At 36.4% G+C, this 18,055-nt stretch overlaps 2 protein-coding genes across 4 annotated transcripts in view; one reads left to right on the plus strand and one right to left on the minus strand.

Annotated features, from left to right (window-relative positions):
• Positions 1 to 1,067: 1,067 nt before the first annotated feature.
• On the minus strand, positions 1,068 to 8,288 carry LOC149709757 (5-hydroxytryptamine receptor-like). Of its 3 annotated transcripts, XM_089857762.1 has the most exons (3): positions 7,999 to 8,288; positions 7,627 to 7,734; positions 1,068 to 3,732 (listed from the first exon to the last, which is right to left on the minus strand). In XM_089857762.1, exons 1-3 carry the CDS (start codon positions 8,027 to 8,029, stop codon positions 2,327 to 2,329), a joined length of 1,545 nt encoding a protein of 514 aa, XP_089713888.1. In that variant the 5' UTR covers positions 8,030 to 8,288; the 3' UTR covers positions 1,068 to 2,326. The 3 variants fall into 3 exon arrangements, with proteins under 3 accessions (XP_089713888.1, XP_089713890.1, XP_089713889.1); XM_089857764.1 differs by lacking the exon at positions 7,627 to 7,734 and having other exon boundaries at positions 8,085 to 8,287; XM_089857763.1 differs by lacking the exon at positions 7,627 to 7,734 and having other exon boundaries at positions 7,999 to 8,286.
• The window catches only part of LOC149709758 (uncharacterized), a 48,982-nt gene continuing 34,530 nt past the window's right edge, over positions 3,604 to 18,055 (plus strand). The window contains exon 1 of the mRNA XM_089857789.1: positions 3,604 to 3,745. The gene's annotated coding sequence lies outside the window, so the exon portion shown is untranslated. The remainder of the gene's footprint in view (positions 3,746 to 18,055) is intronic.

The following is an 18,055-nucleotide window of genomic DNA, read 5'->3' on the forward strand; positions in this document are numbered from 1 at the left end:
AGTACCGAAATTTGGGCTATCATGTACTGGAAATATTGTTATGACACTGCCAAAGTTGGGGTTCAAGTGGCTTGTGGTCAAAACGTGGAATTAGGTTTTTCCATCCATCCATTCATTCAAAGCCAATGTATGGGTCTAATTATTTAGTATCGTTTAATTGGAGAGAGGACAATTTCACTATCAAATTTAGAAAGACCTTGATATACCAGAATTCTCCCGATCCCCTCGTGCATACATAGCGTGGAGTATATTTTTTTAAAACCCCTTTTAGTATCTCTTTTATTAATTTGGGTAAATGTTTTTTTTTTGAAGATTCTATTACGAGTGAAAAAAAGAGTTTTGGTTGTTTTCGTTTCATTTGGTCCTCGACTGTATCTCTTCTTTTTTTAATGAAGGAATATCTTCCAACGTAATTAGTTTCGTAAGCCCCCGCGGTAGGGGGAGGGGGAGACCTTACATTTGACCTCTCAGAGGGGATTACTCTTTTTACGTTTAATCAATCGCATAGGAAGGGACGTACGTTGGCGGAACCTCTGACTTAATCAATAAGGTTTTACGTAAAATATTATAAAAGGCTTACCTGAAACCAAATGAGGTATTAGGATTTCAATTCCAAGAAAAAATGCTGACTATTTTTGGAAAGATGAATACCGCGCCATAAGTTTATAAGATATGTTCGCCATAAATTTATTAACCTCTGGTTACAAACTGGAGCTTGTAATTTTGAAGTGAGTGACGTAGGTCATAGATTCGAGGTAAAGCGAAGCAGGGAGCACATTATTTTTGTGCTCACTGAGCGAAGACGCCTGATGAGGCACTGTCAAAGGGGGCTTAGTAATGCAGACTAAATAGGACTAGATGGAAGTCCTGCATACAAAATTAACCACCACCGCTTCCGTCGTTCTCCCTCGAACTAGCTCGAGATGCAATTCTCTAGATAGCATTTCGAAGTATAGGTAGTGTCATACATACATCTTATATAAACTTATGATACCGCTAGCTACCACCATAACTAACCAAACAATGATAAGTGGCAAAAAGGTTTAAGAGTTTAGATTCACTTAATAACGCACCATTGAGTTTAATTATAAAATAAATAAATAAATAACATCAAAAGTTTTCATTTTATTGATGATATTATTGGGTTCAAGGGGAAAACTACGATGTGGCTTGAGAATCGAGTCCATTTTTAGCGTCGTTTCATCGCAATCATTGAATAAAACGTCGCCATAAGCCCCTTCAATGGAGACGATTACAACCCACTCGTATTTCATCCCCCTCCTTTTTATTTCAATAAACATATTTATTTATTAATATTTTGACCTGATTTCAATTCAACGTACGATATATTTTTTTGTTTTCATAATATTCTCCGTTAAAAGTTGTAAACACTTAAAAAGCACCAAGAAACCAAGGCCTCCGACAAATACCACGAAAAAATATTAGTTCGTTTTTTATGTTCATGTTTTTACTTAACGATACTTCACCAAATTAATGGGTTTTTGTTGTTTGGTATTTTTATTTTTTTTTTTTTTTTCATTTTGTTTTGGAGTTAAAACTACCATAAACAAAAACTCCAAAGTGTTGATATTATATTTTTATGTAGTGTTTTGTTTTGTAAAATTCGGTATACTATAATTATATTTTTTCCTTAAACTCTTATATACATTTTAATACGAATTCATTCATTTATATTTAACACGTATTATTTGGTAGAATATATATATTTATACTTTTCATTATAAAGGCATTGTGTACCCTAAATTCATAAAATTAATATATAAATTAATTCAATTTTAAACCATGAAAAGTTAATTTAAATTTTTTTTTAATATTTCGGGGTAGACCGTGCCTTTATTTATTATTTACCTATTTGAGTTTTTCTTTATAATATTTTAAACAAAATATCAATTGATATATATATCTTATATTTGAGTAATTTGAGTGACGTCACTTTGAGTGGCGACTTAAGAGTTGAGATTTCAAAGAGGATACGCAATTATGACTGGTTTTTGTTAATAAAGGAACCCAATTTAAATTTGAGATAATTTCGTTGTAAGAAAAATACAAATGATAAATTTAATCCTTTTTCTTTTACTGGAATCATTAATTCTCTACTTTAAATTCTTTTCTGATATGAAGTTATAGGTCATAGGTCATTAAATAAAAACTATAAAATATTTCAAATGTAGGCTTATAATTCGTACGAGTTTTAAGTCGAACTTAAACTATTGAAGATATTGAATATTTTGGTTTCAAAGTTTAAAATCTCACGTGTTTCTTTTTTTTCTTTCTTTCCCCCTTTTTTGGTACAGGGGGTCAAAGGTTAAACGGATCTGTTTGGCGCGCACGCTTTGACGCGCAAGATCTTTCGAAAAGCGGTTCGAAAATCAGGACTGAAAATAGTGTAAATGACCGGATTCAAGAGGGAATTAAGGTACCCGGACCATAACAGGATACTGAACAACATTGGGGGTGGCCCGCAACCAACGGGACACAAGGCCATCAATAAAGCCATGATGAAAAACGGCAGCCAACAAATAACGAAGACACCTGTAATAATAGCCAGAGTTTTGGCGGCTTTCCTCTCGCGTTTGGCTTCCACCGACTCCTTCTTCTTGGTTTTCGGTACTTTCTTGACTTTGGTTTGCGTTTTTGGTGAACTGACAGTGACCACCAAGCTGCAATCTTCGCCCTGCGACGAGTAATTGACGCCGTTATTGGTCGTACAAGTACTTAATCGGTCCGGACTGGGCGCGTTGGAATTTTCGATGAAGGTCGTCAATTCGGTCGAGTTACTTCCACCGCCGCCCTTACGACGTACCCTGGAGGACATTTTGCGCAAACCGATGGCTAAACGGTTACCCGGTTTGTGGCGTATTCTTTTCGAAGCTTCGCGGAATATTTTGTAATACAGGATCAGTATTACCACCAACGGTACGTAAAACGAAGCCATGGTGGCGAAAATTTGGTAGCCGACGTCTTGGCTCAAGAGACATTTCTCTTCTTCCTCGACCCTTCGTAAAAAGTCCTCGTCTTTCCAACCGAAAACTGGACCGAATGAGACGACAACGGCCGAAAACCAAATAAGGAAAATCATCGAGCCAATTTGACGGTTACTGCGAAATCGGACGTAGTCAACCCTAGTTACGGCCCAGTATCTATCCGTGGCGATGGCCACCAAGTGTAAGATTGATGCCGTACAACACAAGACGTCGCTGGCCGTCCAAAACTCGCATAGTTCGGGTCCGAAGATCCAGTTCTTTTTAACTTCGTACACGGCGCCCAAGGGCATGACGAGTACGGCCACCATTAAGTCCGCGACGGCTAAGGACATGACGAGGTAATTACCCACCCTTCTCAAGGTCTTATCGTAAACGATGGCCAGAATAACGAAGGCGTTACCGACGATGGTAATCGCGATAATTAGGGTTAACGCCACGATGGCTAAAGTGTAATTGAAGATTTGTTCCGCGCTGCTACCTCCGGAACCCGATTGATGGGGGTCAAGCTCGATGGAAGACGTGGTGTTTAACGCGTACTCATTGGCCAACGCGCTACTGTAATTGGAACTCTGGTAGGATCGCTCCTCCGATAGATTTTGACGGATGAACTCTGACATTTCTGGTCGGATTAGGTTACGGGAATGTCGAAGAATCACGAACTCTTCCCGGAAACTCATTGCTGCTGCCACGCACATTGAACCTTGACCTCCTTGGTGACGGAAAACATCTGCAATAATCGGGTAGGAACAAATTTAAACTTCTCTGACAATTTCAGTTTCGCGCCTACTAGTATACTAAGTGTAGGCCAAGTTTTTAGTACAATTTTATACTTCATAACGGTTAGAAGGCGACAACCGCAACTAACCTAACACACCACGAATACTATGGATAGTCAGGTTGTCTTCTTGTCGCCTTCACGCCCTCGGGACAATTTCAATTTCCCTGTAAATTACTTTGTCGCGAGAGATTGAAGTGCATAGCAGCGTCCTTGTAATTATAAAACTACGTAATATAATTTTGGTTTTATATTATAAAGCGCAGCACGTGAAACACTAACGTAAGATTTTTCCCAACTATAGAAATAGTGTAACCTTTTTCGAGAGGCTTCTATCGCGTGCGGGCGATTTAATTAGAGCTCATTAATTAGACCAACTTTTATATATATACTTTTCCTTCATTAGCGCGCCCCGCCGTATATAACAACTTTAGTATAAATCCCCCCTCGCCCCTAACTCCTAAAGGTTGGGTAAAATACATACAACCAGAATTTGTCCTTAGATATTGGAGACAAAGTTATACTGGATATTATTCCACTATCATATATATATAGTGTATTTCCCTTATACACGATTTTTCGTTGTTGCATAACATTTCCATAATAATAAGGTGGAAAAATACTAGACTGCAGTAGGATAAAACTACCGCATTGGTCTCCTTGGGAGTGTGTGGGTTTTTTTTACTGCAGTTAATGAACATTTTCTTTAAACGAAAGCATTTGGGTAAGGGCATGCCATAGTGCACGCTATTCAAGAAGGATTTGCTTCTCTTTATGGGGTTGTACCGGACGTTTCTATGTCTGTCTCGATCCTTTGTAGCTAACATCCTGTTCGTTAAGTCTTTCCCGACCCTTTTCCTCTCTCGCAGCTAGAATCCCTTTTCTTCCTTTTTGCGTCTTCTCCTTCTTCTTGAAAGACTGAAAGAAAAACATAGCCAAGAACACGGAGAACGCGGTTTTCCCGTTCTCTGATTGCCGAGCTGTTTCATTGCCCACATCCATCCCCAGTTTTCCATGTAGGTTGAAACCACTCTTACGGATTTTCGGTTCAACGCGTTTAGCGATGGTAAACCTTACACCTTAGAGTAAATTTGGGATGATTCGCTTTCCAGATTGTGGCGTATCGCTTAGCCGCGTTATTTCTGTCTCGGAGACTGGTCTATTTTGTTTTAGGTCTTTTAATTGCCTCGATAATTAGTTGCAAAGGTGCCATTAACCTTTTTCTCACGCCTGCCTGCAAGGTCAAACTTGTTGTAACAAATACCGAACAGTTTCCATTCCAGCTTGAAAATTAAACGTTTCTTATATTAAGTACTAGTTAAACCATAAGTGATATGTTATCTCCATAAGTATGACACTACTTATACAAGTTCGTAATGCTACTGAGAGACTTACAGCTCGAGATAACTAGTTCGAGAACGATAAGCGAGAATTGCAGACTACACTCGGTGGTTAATTTTGCAGAATTTCCATCTAGGTCCTATTTAGTCTGCATTACTAAGCCCAAATTTGACAGCAGCGCCTCACCATGCGTACGTTGCTTTACCTCAAATCTATGACCCACCTCACTTCATGACAAAGTCTCGTGTCGATTGTATTTCAACCCCACTTTAGGAATTTTAAAATTTTGAAACTATAATCCTGACCCTCTCCTTCTACTCCTGATTTTCGTTATATTTTTTTAATGACATCCCTTTGAAAAGATAACGACGAAGCCCAACTTTTAATTACCTCTTTATTAAAGAAACAATGTATGCCCCTCCCCCCACGTCATGGGTTCTTATTTTTTTTTAAGTTTTTGTAAGGCAAGGCGACCGGACCACTTCGGACAATGGGTTTTATTTAGCTCATATTCAATTAACCCTTTAGTAAAATATTTTCAACTTTGCCATCTTGACTGGCTCGCTCGCTGAACTTTTCATTAAAATATGAGAAGGCAGCTATTTTTAACGGGCGAGCTAGTGATTAATGTTGAAAGAAGAAACAATGAATACTGTATTATCTACTACAATAGTGAAATTTCCCCAACCCATCTATGCAAAACTAGCATGAACAAATATTCATAACATATTTAGGTTCGCGTACTAAAGATGAGTTTTAAAGGGTGGAAACCATCATGATGTTGTTGTAGAAAATAGTACAACCCTATTTCATCATATCGAATAGCTAATCCAACCACGTACAATCAGTCCACCTTTCTAAGATTTGCAATGAGCACCTGAACGAATTGTGTTTACCTAGAATAAAGAGCGGGTTGATGCCTTCTAATTATAACTGTCAGCTAGCTAGAGAGAAGGAGAAAGGGAGTGCAGGAGTTTAGCCGCTGATGAATTTTTGGGGAGAAGAAAATTTGGTTAAGGGTCTGCTCATTTCCGGCTTTTCAAAAATTCTTTCCTCAAAGTTTATATCCGAGAGGGCCTTTGCCTTGTTTTTTCGAGTTTCCCCGAAACTCTGAAGTTTTGGATGTCGTAGAATGCCCCGCATCTTTTAATAAGACTCTGGTTAACTAAGGCTTGACAATATATTATTCAATTTTGTTGCTTCACTTTTGTGGTATTAGTTAAAGTGGGATCTCGAGAGTGGGGTCAAGTTGGGTTACGAGTTGTTGACCTGATGGCCTTTTTTTTTTTGCTGTTTTTATTTTAATTTAATAATCACTAGTGAAATTTTGTACAATACTCTAGAAATTTTAATTGTAATTTGTATAACGAAAAGATTCGCGTTTCAGGCTTCACAAATTCATCTTGGTATTGTAAGAGAGAATAATGAAAATAATAATATTTATTACAAAGGCTCTCTCTCCTTTTCGAGGGGCTACTCACCTCTCGAACTCGCCTTTACTTAGTGACCTTGATATACCAGAAAAAATACGGACACTACTGTGAGTTTTGAAATTAAATTTAGAATTATATCCATGTAAAGGCAACAAATTAAGGTGAAGGGCCTCGTAAGTTTTGATCTTAATTAATTAATTACTTTGACGATAAGGGTCCCTAAATTGTAACGTTATCTCTTGCTCGGCTGTTTTATTTAGGGCTAAGGGCTTATATATCCTTTAAAATATGGACTGACGTTAGGGGATTAAAACTATAACTATAGCTTTCATTTAAACTAACTTCCTTTTGTCCTATAACTTTAAAAGTTAGCTCTCGTGCCTGAGGTATTATAGTTTTGATACAAAATTATACTGAAATAAATACTTGATTGAATTCGCTGAATATAACACGGATAATGGGATTAAAAATAATATCCCGAACCTTTTTAGCGACTTAGTTTTAAATTCTATCAACGATTCTATTTTTATTCTAAAAATTGGGTTTTAAAAGCTTTTTTATATCATCAGGGTTAGGTTTAATTTTAGAAGCAGGAATGGAGAACAGAGTAATCTGGGCGCGCGGACCCCCTACCACGGGACGGAGGGGTGTGAAAGAAGAGGCGGGTCTTAGTTCTCCATTCCTACTTCTAAAATTAAATCTATTCCTGATATCATCGAAAAGGTACTCGAATGCTTTTTAGAAATAATTTCTTTTTTAAAATTTGATAAAAGATGACGTGAACGGAAATAATTATTCAAAGTGTGTCGATATAATTAAATATTTCGGTTCGTTGGTTAGTTTTCTCGAAGGTTTTTAAGGGTGTTGCAGACTGCCTTTAGTTAGGCTAGGTGAAGAAGGTCCGCGTGTGGCCTTAAGGCTTAGCGAAGGTTGCCTTAATTTTCCACAAGAAAGAAAGAGTAATAAGAGAAATAAAATAGATCACAGAATTCAGAGTGAGAGAGAGGGAAATTCCTTTTCCCGACTTTTAATACCAGAGTCCGGGGAAACTACCACTATAAAATGTTTTTACGATTCGGCGCTGTTGCCACGGGATCCTCTTTCGACCAAAGGGGTAGTGAAACATCATGCAAATCATGATCATGATCTATTATGTACAGGGTTACCAATCTTGGGAAACCTACGATAGTCAGGGAAAAGTTAATGAAACAATTTTAATCAATTCCATCGTTTAAAGGTACGATTCATATGTTTTAAATTTAAATGCAATTTCGTGAAGTGTTGCCTCGTTTTATAACAAATAATATTCTTAAGAATGTACTGTTGAAATTGAAAACTAGCTTTTCTCCTATAATAAGTCAGGGAAAATCATGGGAAAAAGTCAGGGAAATACACGGGAAACAGTCAGGGAAAGCGTGGAATGAAGTAAGATTAACTTACGTACAATTCAGATTTGACAAATCTATAAGATCCATCGCTTTGTGTAACAATGGGAAAAACCGTGCCGAAATTGTAACATTTCAAACGTACTTAAATACGGGCGCATGTAGTTTATTGAGTTGGTTTTGAGCTCTCGCTGCTAAAAGTCGTGGCAATAAGACGCGAGCCGATAAGTGCTAATGTAGAGATTATTTTTCCACTTAAGTGGGTTTCTTTAAAATGTTTCTCTTTTCCTTTGAAATCTCAAGAACTTTCTGGTGGTTCAAAGTGACGTGCGCTGTAAGGAGCCAGCGGCTGAAAGGGTTATTTTAGTTTCTAAGAGGTCGCCACTGACTTTTAGTTCGTTTTTAATGCTCCCCCGACCAAAACTTACGGACAGGGTTTTTAGGGATTCGATGAGCCGTAGAAAGTCGTAAAAATTTTGCTCCCTCTCCTCCCCTCCCCCCTCCTTCTCTCTCAAGAGTCTGAAGGTTAGGATTTTTACATTCCAGGAATGAGACAAATTTCCTATCTAATATAAATCACTTTTTGGTGACTTTTTCGAGTACCACCAAGTTGGGGCTCGTTATTTGACTCGCGTGGTTGAAGGTTGTACGTCTTGGTGTGGTAGAATACTTATGGAAATCGTGGCTTTTTAATGGATCTTTAAGTATTTTATCTTTGTATGAACAGACAGCGTCAAAGTATATCTCTCACATATTTAAATAAATTATTTAAATTTTTCTTAGAAAAATCAATATTAATATCCTTTTTAAAATTTTAAATTGAAGAAAAATAATATGTTATTGGACTCATATAGTATATTCTTAAATTACTGGACTCTATAATTAGTAGTACGATATATCTCTAGGAATTGGAGCCATTATTAATGGTTCCGTTTTAAAGGATTACGTAGACATTAGCGAGATAAAAGACGAAGTTGTTATTGTCTAAAATTTCTCGCGAGAATTCTTTAAAAAAGAATTTTATTTTAAGCCTCTTTTGCTTAAGTACCCTTTATAAAGACCTTTTCAGACGATAAAAATTTTGACTCAAATAAATGGGTCAAAAACTTGAGGCAGCAGGAATTGGTCAGTGATCAATTTTTAATTTGGTTAATCAACTTGCCAATATTCGACCCAACTAGTTTACTCAACTCAAGTTGACTCGTCTAAAATTGTGTCGTCTGAAAAGGGCTTCAGTGAAAACGGACCGTTTTCATTTGATGAAACAAACTTAAAAAGTTTTGAGGATTTCTTCTTTTCTCTCTTTTTTTTGGTATGAAAATAATACTGAATATCGTATACTTTTTTTTTTTTTTTTTTTTGATAAAGAAAGTAAAGGAAGAAATGGTCATTTATTTACACCTGATTTAAAAGCAACTTGGTAGATACCTTAAAGGAAAATGGGGGAGGGCAGAGACCTTTTTGGGGTCGGGAGACAGTCGGCGAGCTAGTGGTGATGATAATTGTACTTGGTTTTCACTTAGACCCTTGGTGAGGCGAGTTAGTCAAGTACCGATTCAAACTAAACTGCTAGACTAACGTGCTAACCCGTAATAGGTGTATAACGTTAATCTGATAATGATTAGCCACGAGTTGAAGAAGTGTTCTACCCAATTTTTAAACACGTATAGAAACTCAAAAATTACCATTTCCATATTTGACAAAGTCTTGTTTTGTCTGTTCATGCACTTCTTAAAAAAATAAGACGTATCGCTTGATTACACGAACGCACACATATTCGAGGTTGTAAAATTCGAAATTTCTGAAGAAATTTGATAAAAACATCTCTTTTTCTCTCTCTTTGAGAGAGAGAGGAGTAAGGAAGAGTAAGAGTAAGAGAAAAAAGGGCTAGAAGGAAAATTTCCTTTTCAGGTCCCCAACCACCACGAAAGGAAGGGAGTGTGTACTCCCCTTTCTCCATAGAATCCCACCGTATAAGACCTTATTCAATCTGAACTTGTCGTCTATTGGAAACCTCCTCGTTTTTCTTTCTTTCTCTCTCTCTAACTATATTCCTACAACCACTCAATCCGCTCTCGCCTTTACTTCCTCAATACCGCGGAAGTAATTTCAAAGTTATACTTTTTCCTAGAAACTAGATATTCTTTCCTTAAAACCCAAAGTTACGTACTATTCAATAAGTACGACGCTACATTTGCTTTAACAAATTTGACTGTATCGTACTTCTGAGAAGAACACGTGACTTACAACGTCACATACGCGGACATAATCCAGTTCAGAGTTTCCATTTTCCAGACTGTTGAAGTGGATTTTGGGAAAAGTTCACGATGGAATATTTTTGTCGATTTAAAATTCTAGACATTTCGCAATTTTTCCCCCTCCTCCTCCTCCTGACATTTGCTTCAAATTCCGGAATTTCGTCAGACATTTTGGTCCTAAATCGAAAATTTTCCATGTCTGCTTCCTGTTTTTTGAATTTTAATGAGTTGGTCCCCTTTTAATAGATTTATTCAATTCTCTCGTGAATCATGATGATTTTCCATATTGCGAAATAACTAACGATGAAACAATAACAAGCTCGATTAGGTGTTCAATATTCGGGTGATTATTAGAATCAATTATTACTCTCTCTAGATGTTGAAACGATCGAGACTGTCTCGACAACTTAATAGATTAAATCTATTCTCATTTAAATATACTATAATAATGATTCCATTTGATGTCAAATCCTTTAAAAGCATCAAATAACGATATGTATTTTCGTTTAACGTCTTGAAATTTGGATTATAATCCTTTTATTCCCCGCTAAATGGATTCTTAAAATACTACTTCAATATTTCTAATATTATTTCGCCTCAGTTATCACCCCCCCCCCTCCTGGGTTTGACCTTTGATCACGGAATAATTTGAGATTCTGGTTTTCTCAAAAGGATTACGTTAAGCCTAACGCGTTTAACTCTTTTATCGTCCTAAGCCTAATTCAACCTTTCAAATATCTCCCATCCGTATGTAATAACCTAATTTTGGAATGGTCTAGAGCCTACGGGGTATAATTACTAGAGTCTGCAGTCTCTCTCTCTCTGAGTTTCAATATTCACATAATAATGAGGGGAAATTCATTCATTCGTGTTAGGGAGAGAGGGGGGTTAGATTTAGTAAAATTTTAAATAAATTCTTTTAAGTAATCCATTTTAAAAACGCATATTTCGAAAATTAGAAAAAAAAACCGGGACACCTATTTGATATCTCCTCTAATTAGTGTAATATTTGGTTTGCATTAATTCTTATTGAACAACAGGTCAATACCAAGCCACTCTGAGATTATAGAATATAGACCAATTTTGAATGTTGGTAATTAAAATTTCTAATTACTAATTTCCATCAAATCGCACGCTCGATATTGTTCGTTCATAAGCGGCTTGAATACTTGTAGGTCTGGACTATTTCAGAATATCCCGTTATTATTAATTTTAATTAAGACGCCGAAAGACTGATTTGATGTCTTGTCTCAACAGTTTAATCAACTCCCAATTTTACTAATTAGTCAGTTTCATCAAAAATTAATTCTGTTTCGACTTACAAGGGTTATTTTAAGCTTCCATTATCTGGAAATATATTATAAATTATCTTATAGTGTACTTAGGGCAAAGCCATCTTCCAGGCTGAAACAACCCCATGTTAACTCTACAGCCCCTGTAGAAATGTTTAACCCGCAATACACTCGTGCCCAGGGAGAAGCTACCTTACAGGCTGATATGTTATTTTAAATGCATTAATATTTCAATATTTTTAATTATTTTCGTTGAATTTCCGGAAATCAATAAGAACCTATATACTACTAGAGAACTTTTGCCCCTAAGGTCTTTCTGAACCTAACTTATTAAGAAATCAAATTAGAAAACACGGTTATTAGTAAATTAATTTCGATTCGTAATCAAAAAGGGATAAAACGAAGGTAAACTAAAGTGCGGGAAAAGCCACGCGATTTTTACCCGGGAAAATGCTTTAAAGGGCTAGTGTCAAATAATATTGGTTTCAGGACTGATACCTCGAAAACTCTTAATTAACAAACAAACAAAAAAACAAGAATTGGTTTATTTTCCAATTCCCAATTTTTTTTTATCTTTTGTGATACTTCAACGGAGATTTGTGAGACTTTTCCTTTGAATGAAAGTCCTTCAAATGATTCCCCATTCCCGCCTTTTCTCTGGCTCTTGACGGACGAAACAAACCTTTCTTATGTCCGTTAATATATCGTCAGATATTAATGAAGTAGGGAGATGTAAAAGAGCGCCATTTTTGGAATATTTTCCTTATTTGGCGGGAAAAATCTCGCGCCCCGCCAAAAACTCTGCTTCTGGAAAGTTTTGCCCGAACCAATTACGTAACGCAAGGAAAGGGAAAGGGGCATCCCGCCCTTGGAAAAAGTTTTTCCTTCCTCCCAAAGTGGCTGGCTATCGGTCTGTTCTTTTGACATATTACAGGAGCTAGCTAGCATTTTTGATTTTTGGAGGTGAACGCCAATACGGCCCTATAAAAAGCGAGGCAAGGGTTAAAGATTTCTATTTTGAAAAGTGGAAATTTTTGGTGCAGACAATGGGGACTATGAAAGACACTTTTAAATGCGGGAAATTTGTAATGCTAATATGTATACTAAACACGTGACACATTTATCCATTGTTAAAGCGCGTGCGAAATTGAAAAAAAAAGGCTTAGTTACTTTTAAATCACGTGAAATTAATCCCGCGAGACATTATTGTAAAAGCACGCGAAAATTCAAACTGTTCCCGCCTTTTTTTAACCTCGAGATTGACCTTCTTAAACCCTCTTATTTAAAATCGTCCGCTCTTTGACAAAAGCGCCGCTTAAACAAAGGTCTTTCTTTAAACACTTCGACGAAGTTCAAAATCAACACTCTATTCGCTTAAACTAAAGTGTATGCCTAGGAGTGACACGAAGGGTTGAAAAATCACGTGTTAGAAACTTAACCGAGGGCTTAGAAAAGGGCGTAATAAGGAGAAGAGAAGTACGGGCGCGTAAATTTACAAGTTTCCTAAATTTACCATTATTTTGAAAGCGGCTGCTTATACTTTGGACATTGCAGCCGCTATAGTCTTTCTTTCTCCCGAGTCCCTATTGGCCCGCGCATAAATCGCGTTTTTTTTTCTTGGCTGTATAATAAATACGAGGATAATATAAGCGCGCTATGGACCCTCCATGCTCGTCATAAATTGTTTGGAACAGCCCTTCGCATCGTAGACAAACAAACAAGGACTTGTTCAACTGATTTTTAAATTTTTAGTAGAAAATCTAGGCTTATAAAGGGGATGGGAAAAGTAAGCCATAGAATAATATATTTATATTATAAAGGTATGCGATTTCAAGCGAGATGATTATTTCTTGGTGGTATATCAAGGTCATTCTAATTCGGACACATTATCTTTTTTTCCTCAGCATTTATTTGTCTATGATTTGATACACACTCTGTACGCAGCCCGGAGTGATTTTTTTCTACACTGGAGCGCACTTAGAGTAATTTTAGCAGCTGCTTTGAGGTATACTTTACTCTGGTTAATCCGTAACACAACACCGTCTAGCTGCACTCCCCCCCTTTCTTTTCTTCTTTTTTCTTCATCCTTTAAACACCGGGTGATGGGGTTGGTGCGAGTGGATCTATTTACTCTTTCTCATTTCTTATCGTTTTTCTAATAAATTAAAAATTTTTTATACGTACTTTCCCCGAGGGGGCGTGGCCCTTCTGAATTTCACTTAACTTCCCCGGCTTAGTTTCAAGAACCTCGCAAATAAATTAATCTCTTTTTTTCTTATTTTTCTTCATGGTTGAAGGTAGAGTTTATGTTTGTGAGAATTTTGGGAAAAAGTAATTTAGTTTCCAAAGGAAGCCGTGGTTTTTTGTAATACAGTTGATTTATTTAAGTTTTTCTGATGAAATTACATACTCTAAAATATTATTAAAAATTTTATTTCTGCTAAATGACTTGCAGAATTTAAATATTTAACTCGGTTTTTAAGAATAGAAGTTTTAAAAGTTAAATAAGTAATTAATTGCGGAAAATTATCTGTTAATTCCTGGTAAGCGTTTCTATTTTAAGTATAGTTAAAATTAACGTGGTAGGTACTTTCTTTTTAATTATTTAGTTGCTTTTTAAAAACTAAACTAAACTAACTTTCCTAATTAATAATTAATTACGCACCAATGTTTAATTTCGGTAAATATCTTTAATTAATCTTTAATGCCTAGATCCCTTTAAGTGGGAGTTCGTGCCTTATTAATTGACGTATTTATTTAATCGAGATATCTCCCTCATTAAATGTTACGATAAATAATTAATTGATGTACGTTACTCACTTAATTAGCTGGCTCTATTGGAAACACGAAATGAAACTCCATGGTAAATTTACAATTTTACGTTTTTCTTTTTTGCGCTGTTGGATCACTTTCACCTGTTTTAAAAAATAAAAAGAAAAGAAATTGATATATATGTATAGATGTAAATAGAGAGATAAGAAAAATATGTAATGGGAATAAGAGGGAGGGAGGGAGAAGGAACTCGTATAGAAAGAGAAAAGGAGTAGAATCAGGGAGTTAAAAGGAGAAAGATTGAGAAATGAGAAAGAGCGAGGAAAGTGGGAGATTATGAGAGTAAAATAGAGAGAGTGAGAAATATTGATAGAGTAAGAGAGTAAATTAGAGAAAGAGCGAGGAAAGTGGGAGAGTAAGAGAGCAAAATAGAGAAAGAGCGAGGAAAGTGGGAGAGTAAGAGAGTAAATTTGGGGAAGAGTGAGGAAAGTAAGAGAGTAAATTTGGGGAAGAGTGAGGAAAGTGGGAGAGTAAGATAGTAAAATAGAGAAAGAGTGAGTAAAGTGGGAGAGTAAGTGAGTAAAGTGGGAGAGTAAGTGAGTAAAGTGGGAGAGTAAGTGAGTAAAGTGGGAGAGTAAGTGAGTAAAGTGGGAGAGTAAGTGAGTAAAGTGGGAGAGTAAGTGAGTAAAGTGGGAGAGTAAGTGAGTAAAGTGGGAGAGTAAGTGAGTAAAGTGGGAGAGTAAGTGAGTAAAGTGGGAGAGTAAGTGAGTAAAGTGGGAGAGTAAGAGAGTAAGAGAGTAAAATAGAGAAAGAGTGAGTAAAGTGGGAGAGTAAGAGAGTAAGAGAGTAAAATAGAGAAAGAGTGAGTAATGTGGGAGAGTAAGAGTGAAATAGAGAAAGAGTGAGAAAAATTGAGAGTAAGAGAGAAAAATAGAGAATGAATGAGAAAAATTGAGAGTAAGAGAGTTAAAGGGAGAAAGAGAAGAGTGAGAAAAGCGGGAGAAAGAGAGAAAGTAAAGAAACACACACAAAGTATTAGGGAGAATTAGTGAGAGCGAGGGGGGAAATCGCAAAACTGCATTAGATACAATGAAATTAAAAAAGTTTTACTTTAGCACAAATTTAATCTTGCAAATGTTTTGTTTTAATACATTCTTCCCAATTAGTTTTTATTTTTAGCTTTACTTTAGACTTCTAATGAAACAAACTAACTAGAGCTTGAAAATGAGAAAGCACTTTTCGTAATTGGAGAACTTTACTTTACCTTTTGATCTATTTAAAAATTCTACTGGGGAGTCTTCAAGCGCCCGCCTCTATTTATTTATTCTAAACTCTAATGAAATTAGAATAGAATAAAAAAAACTGCAATGAACTTAAAAAAAATTAATTTCACTCGGGCAAACATAATACGGCGTAATATTCCAGGAAAACTAGGTAATTAAATTAAATTTAATTAAATAAAATTTTAAGACGAGTTCGTATAAACAGTTCAAAACAAAACGTACCTGTTGTTCGCTCCCCGTTTTTCGTCCGAAATCAAACTAATAAACTAAACCCAAAATCACTTCCGAAAAAGTTATATTTTCGCTCTATCCGGTTAGCTCGGCTCACGGTTGTTTATTTGTTCAATAATTAAGTTTTAATGTGACTTTCCTGTCACATATTTTCCTTCGATATCTGGAAACGTCTTACTTAAAAAAATATATAGCGAAAAATGAAAAATATAGTTTTGTCCCGATATTATTCTTTGGCGGTCTCTCGCGTTGGTCACCCGTATGTCTCTCGTGTTCGTATTCCACTCTTGTCGCTGGTCCAAGATCAACTGTTCCTTCTCCGCTTGGTTCAGCCTCCTAGAATCCCTCGTGCTCTTTCCCGCCTTTTTCCTTCCCCCCCCTTCCCGGGTCCCTCCCCCTTCTCGCGCCAACACATCTCCATTCTATCCATCCGTCTAACATCGCCGCTCTCGCGCGCGCGCTTTCATTTTTCTATAATATAGACCTCGTGTCATTTTGAATGCATTTAGAGTTTCAATGAATATTGAACTTGATTCATCGGTCAGTCTTGACCAATATCCGCAAGAGACAATTAGACCATTTCTGTGGAATAAAAGGGAAAGATGCCTATCTAAATTTTATATTTATTTATTTATTGGAAGTTCGTTTATGTTTCAAGGCTGAATTGAATAGATTCATGTATGGTATGTTGTAGTGTAGTGTAGTGTGTACTCTAATGGTTTTTTTGCGTGGCCTCGTCTTTTTCTCCAGCTAGCCCTATCCTCTTTTCCATACATATTTCACGGAATAATGTCTAAACCATATGCACGGTCATCCTCTTGCTAGTGGAGACGAAATAAGCGCGTTTTTATGGAAATTTGACAATCCTACCCCCCTGCCGGCCATTGTTTGCGTTCATAATAGCCTATGAACGACTGTTTTGGTGATTAGCCTTGAAGAATGACACAGTTGCAACGATAAATTTTATTTTATTATAAATCTTAAAGTACGTCGTAAATATACTAAATATGGGATTTTTGGTTTTTCAAGACCGATGTCTAATAGCGAGAAAAAATTATTTTCTCGAAGCATGATTGACGTAGCCCAATTATTTTAGAATCATTGGATTGGGGTAAGTTTGGGCTTTCTCCGTATATTTTAAAATATCAGAGTTTTGACGCTCTAAAATTTTTGTGCATGAATTTGTCTAAAACCTTAATTACTCGGACTCTGCTTGATGAAATAGCTCGAGCTGTAGGTCTCTAGCACTACGAAACTTACGGTATCTTTGAATAGAAGAAAATTTGGGCTATCATATACACTCAAGGGATTTCCCTTGAATATTTCCTAAACTAGTGTTATTACGTTTCAAAATTCGTCTATAATCTGCTGATCCTTGAAACAACGATTCAAATGTACTTCGCCACTTTTTGTTTAGAAGGCAACTCGAGCTACCGACACAACACAACCTCAAAATATCTTATCTTACCATGATTTAGTTACGTTAGAGTTGCGTCATTTGAGTAATATAGAGTTCAAGGCCTTGAAATTCAAATAGGTCTAAATAATTTCGGTTTAAGATTAAAGTGAACTACCGCAAAACAGCGCAGGGGAAACCTTTCCCCTAAGGATAAATTTATGTCAACATTTGTACCCTCTGGGAAACGAGTAGGACATATTTGAAGAGAAATGTTTGTATAAGGTTCTCTAATGGAATATAAAATATACATCTACCTTAGGTTCAAATTCATCGAGTTTAACTTAACTTCTCTACCTACATTTATTTGAACGTTTAGGTTTATTTCAATATGGGCGGGGTTGAAGAGTAAATTGAGCGGCTGCAGTCTGTCTTGAATATGATCATATTATTTCCCGTGAGTTGAAGTATTTCCGGCGATGGAGGTTTATTTATTTATTGTTCAGAACATTTAATGTCCTAAAAGGTTACTTTAATCATTTCACGCGCGAAATGGCAAATTGGATTCGGCTAGATTTTGATTTACGAATTAATATGGAACTTTCTAATTACATATCATTGGATTGAGTCTTGTTTACGGAAGCTGAGAACGGAAACGGACCCGGCCGCCACCGCCGACTTTGTTTACGTAACAATCCAATCTCTTAAAGGGATAGTAGTGTGTACAGGGTCGTCGACAAACCGATATAAGATGCTTTCATCGTTCTACGAAGACTTGGACCAAAATAAACTTATTGCGATACCAAAACGATGGATGCTTTCCTTTATTAAGGTTTCTATTTTGAAGTTTTTCTGGGTCAAAATATCAGTTTTTCCAGAAGTGA

Source organism: Phalangium opilio, unplaced genomic scaffold, assembly GCF_054372755.1.
Source record: "Phalangium opilio isolate 3A_F unplaced genomic scaffold, DU_Popi_V2 ptg000011l_1, whole genome shotgun sequence".
NCBI lineage: Eukaryota > Metazoa > Arthropoda > Arachnida > Opiliones > Phalangiidae > Phalangium > Phalangium opilio.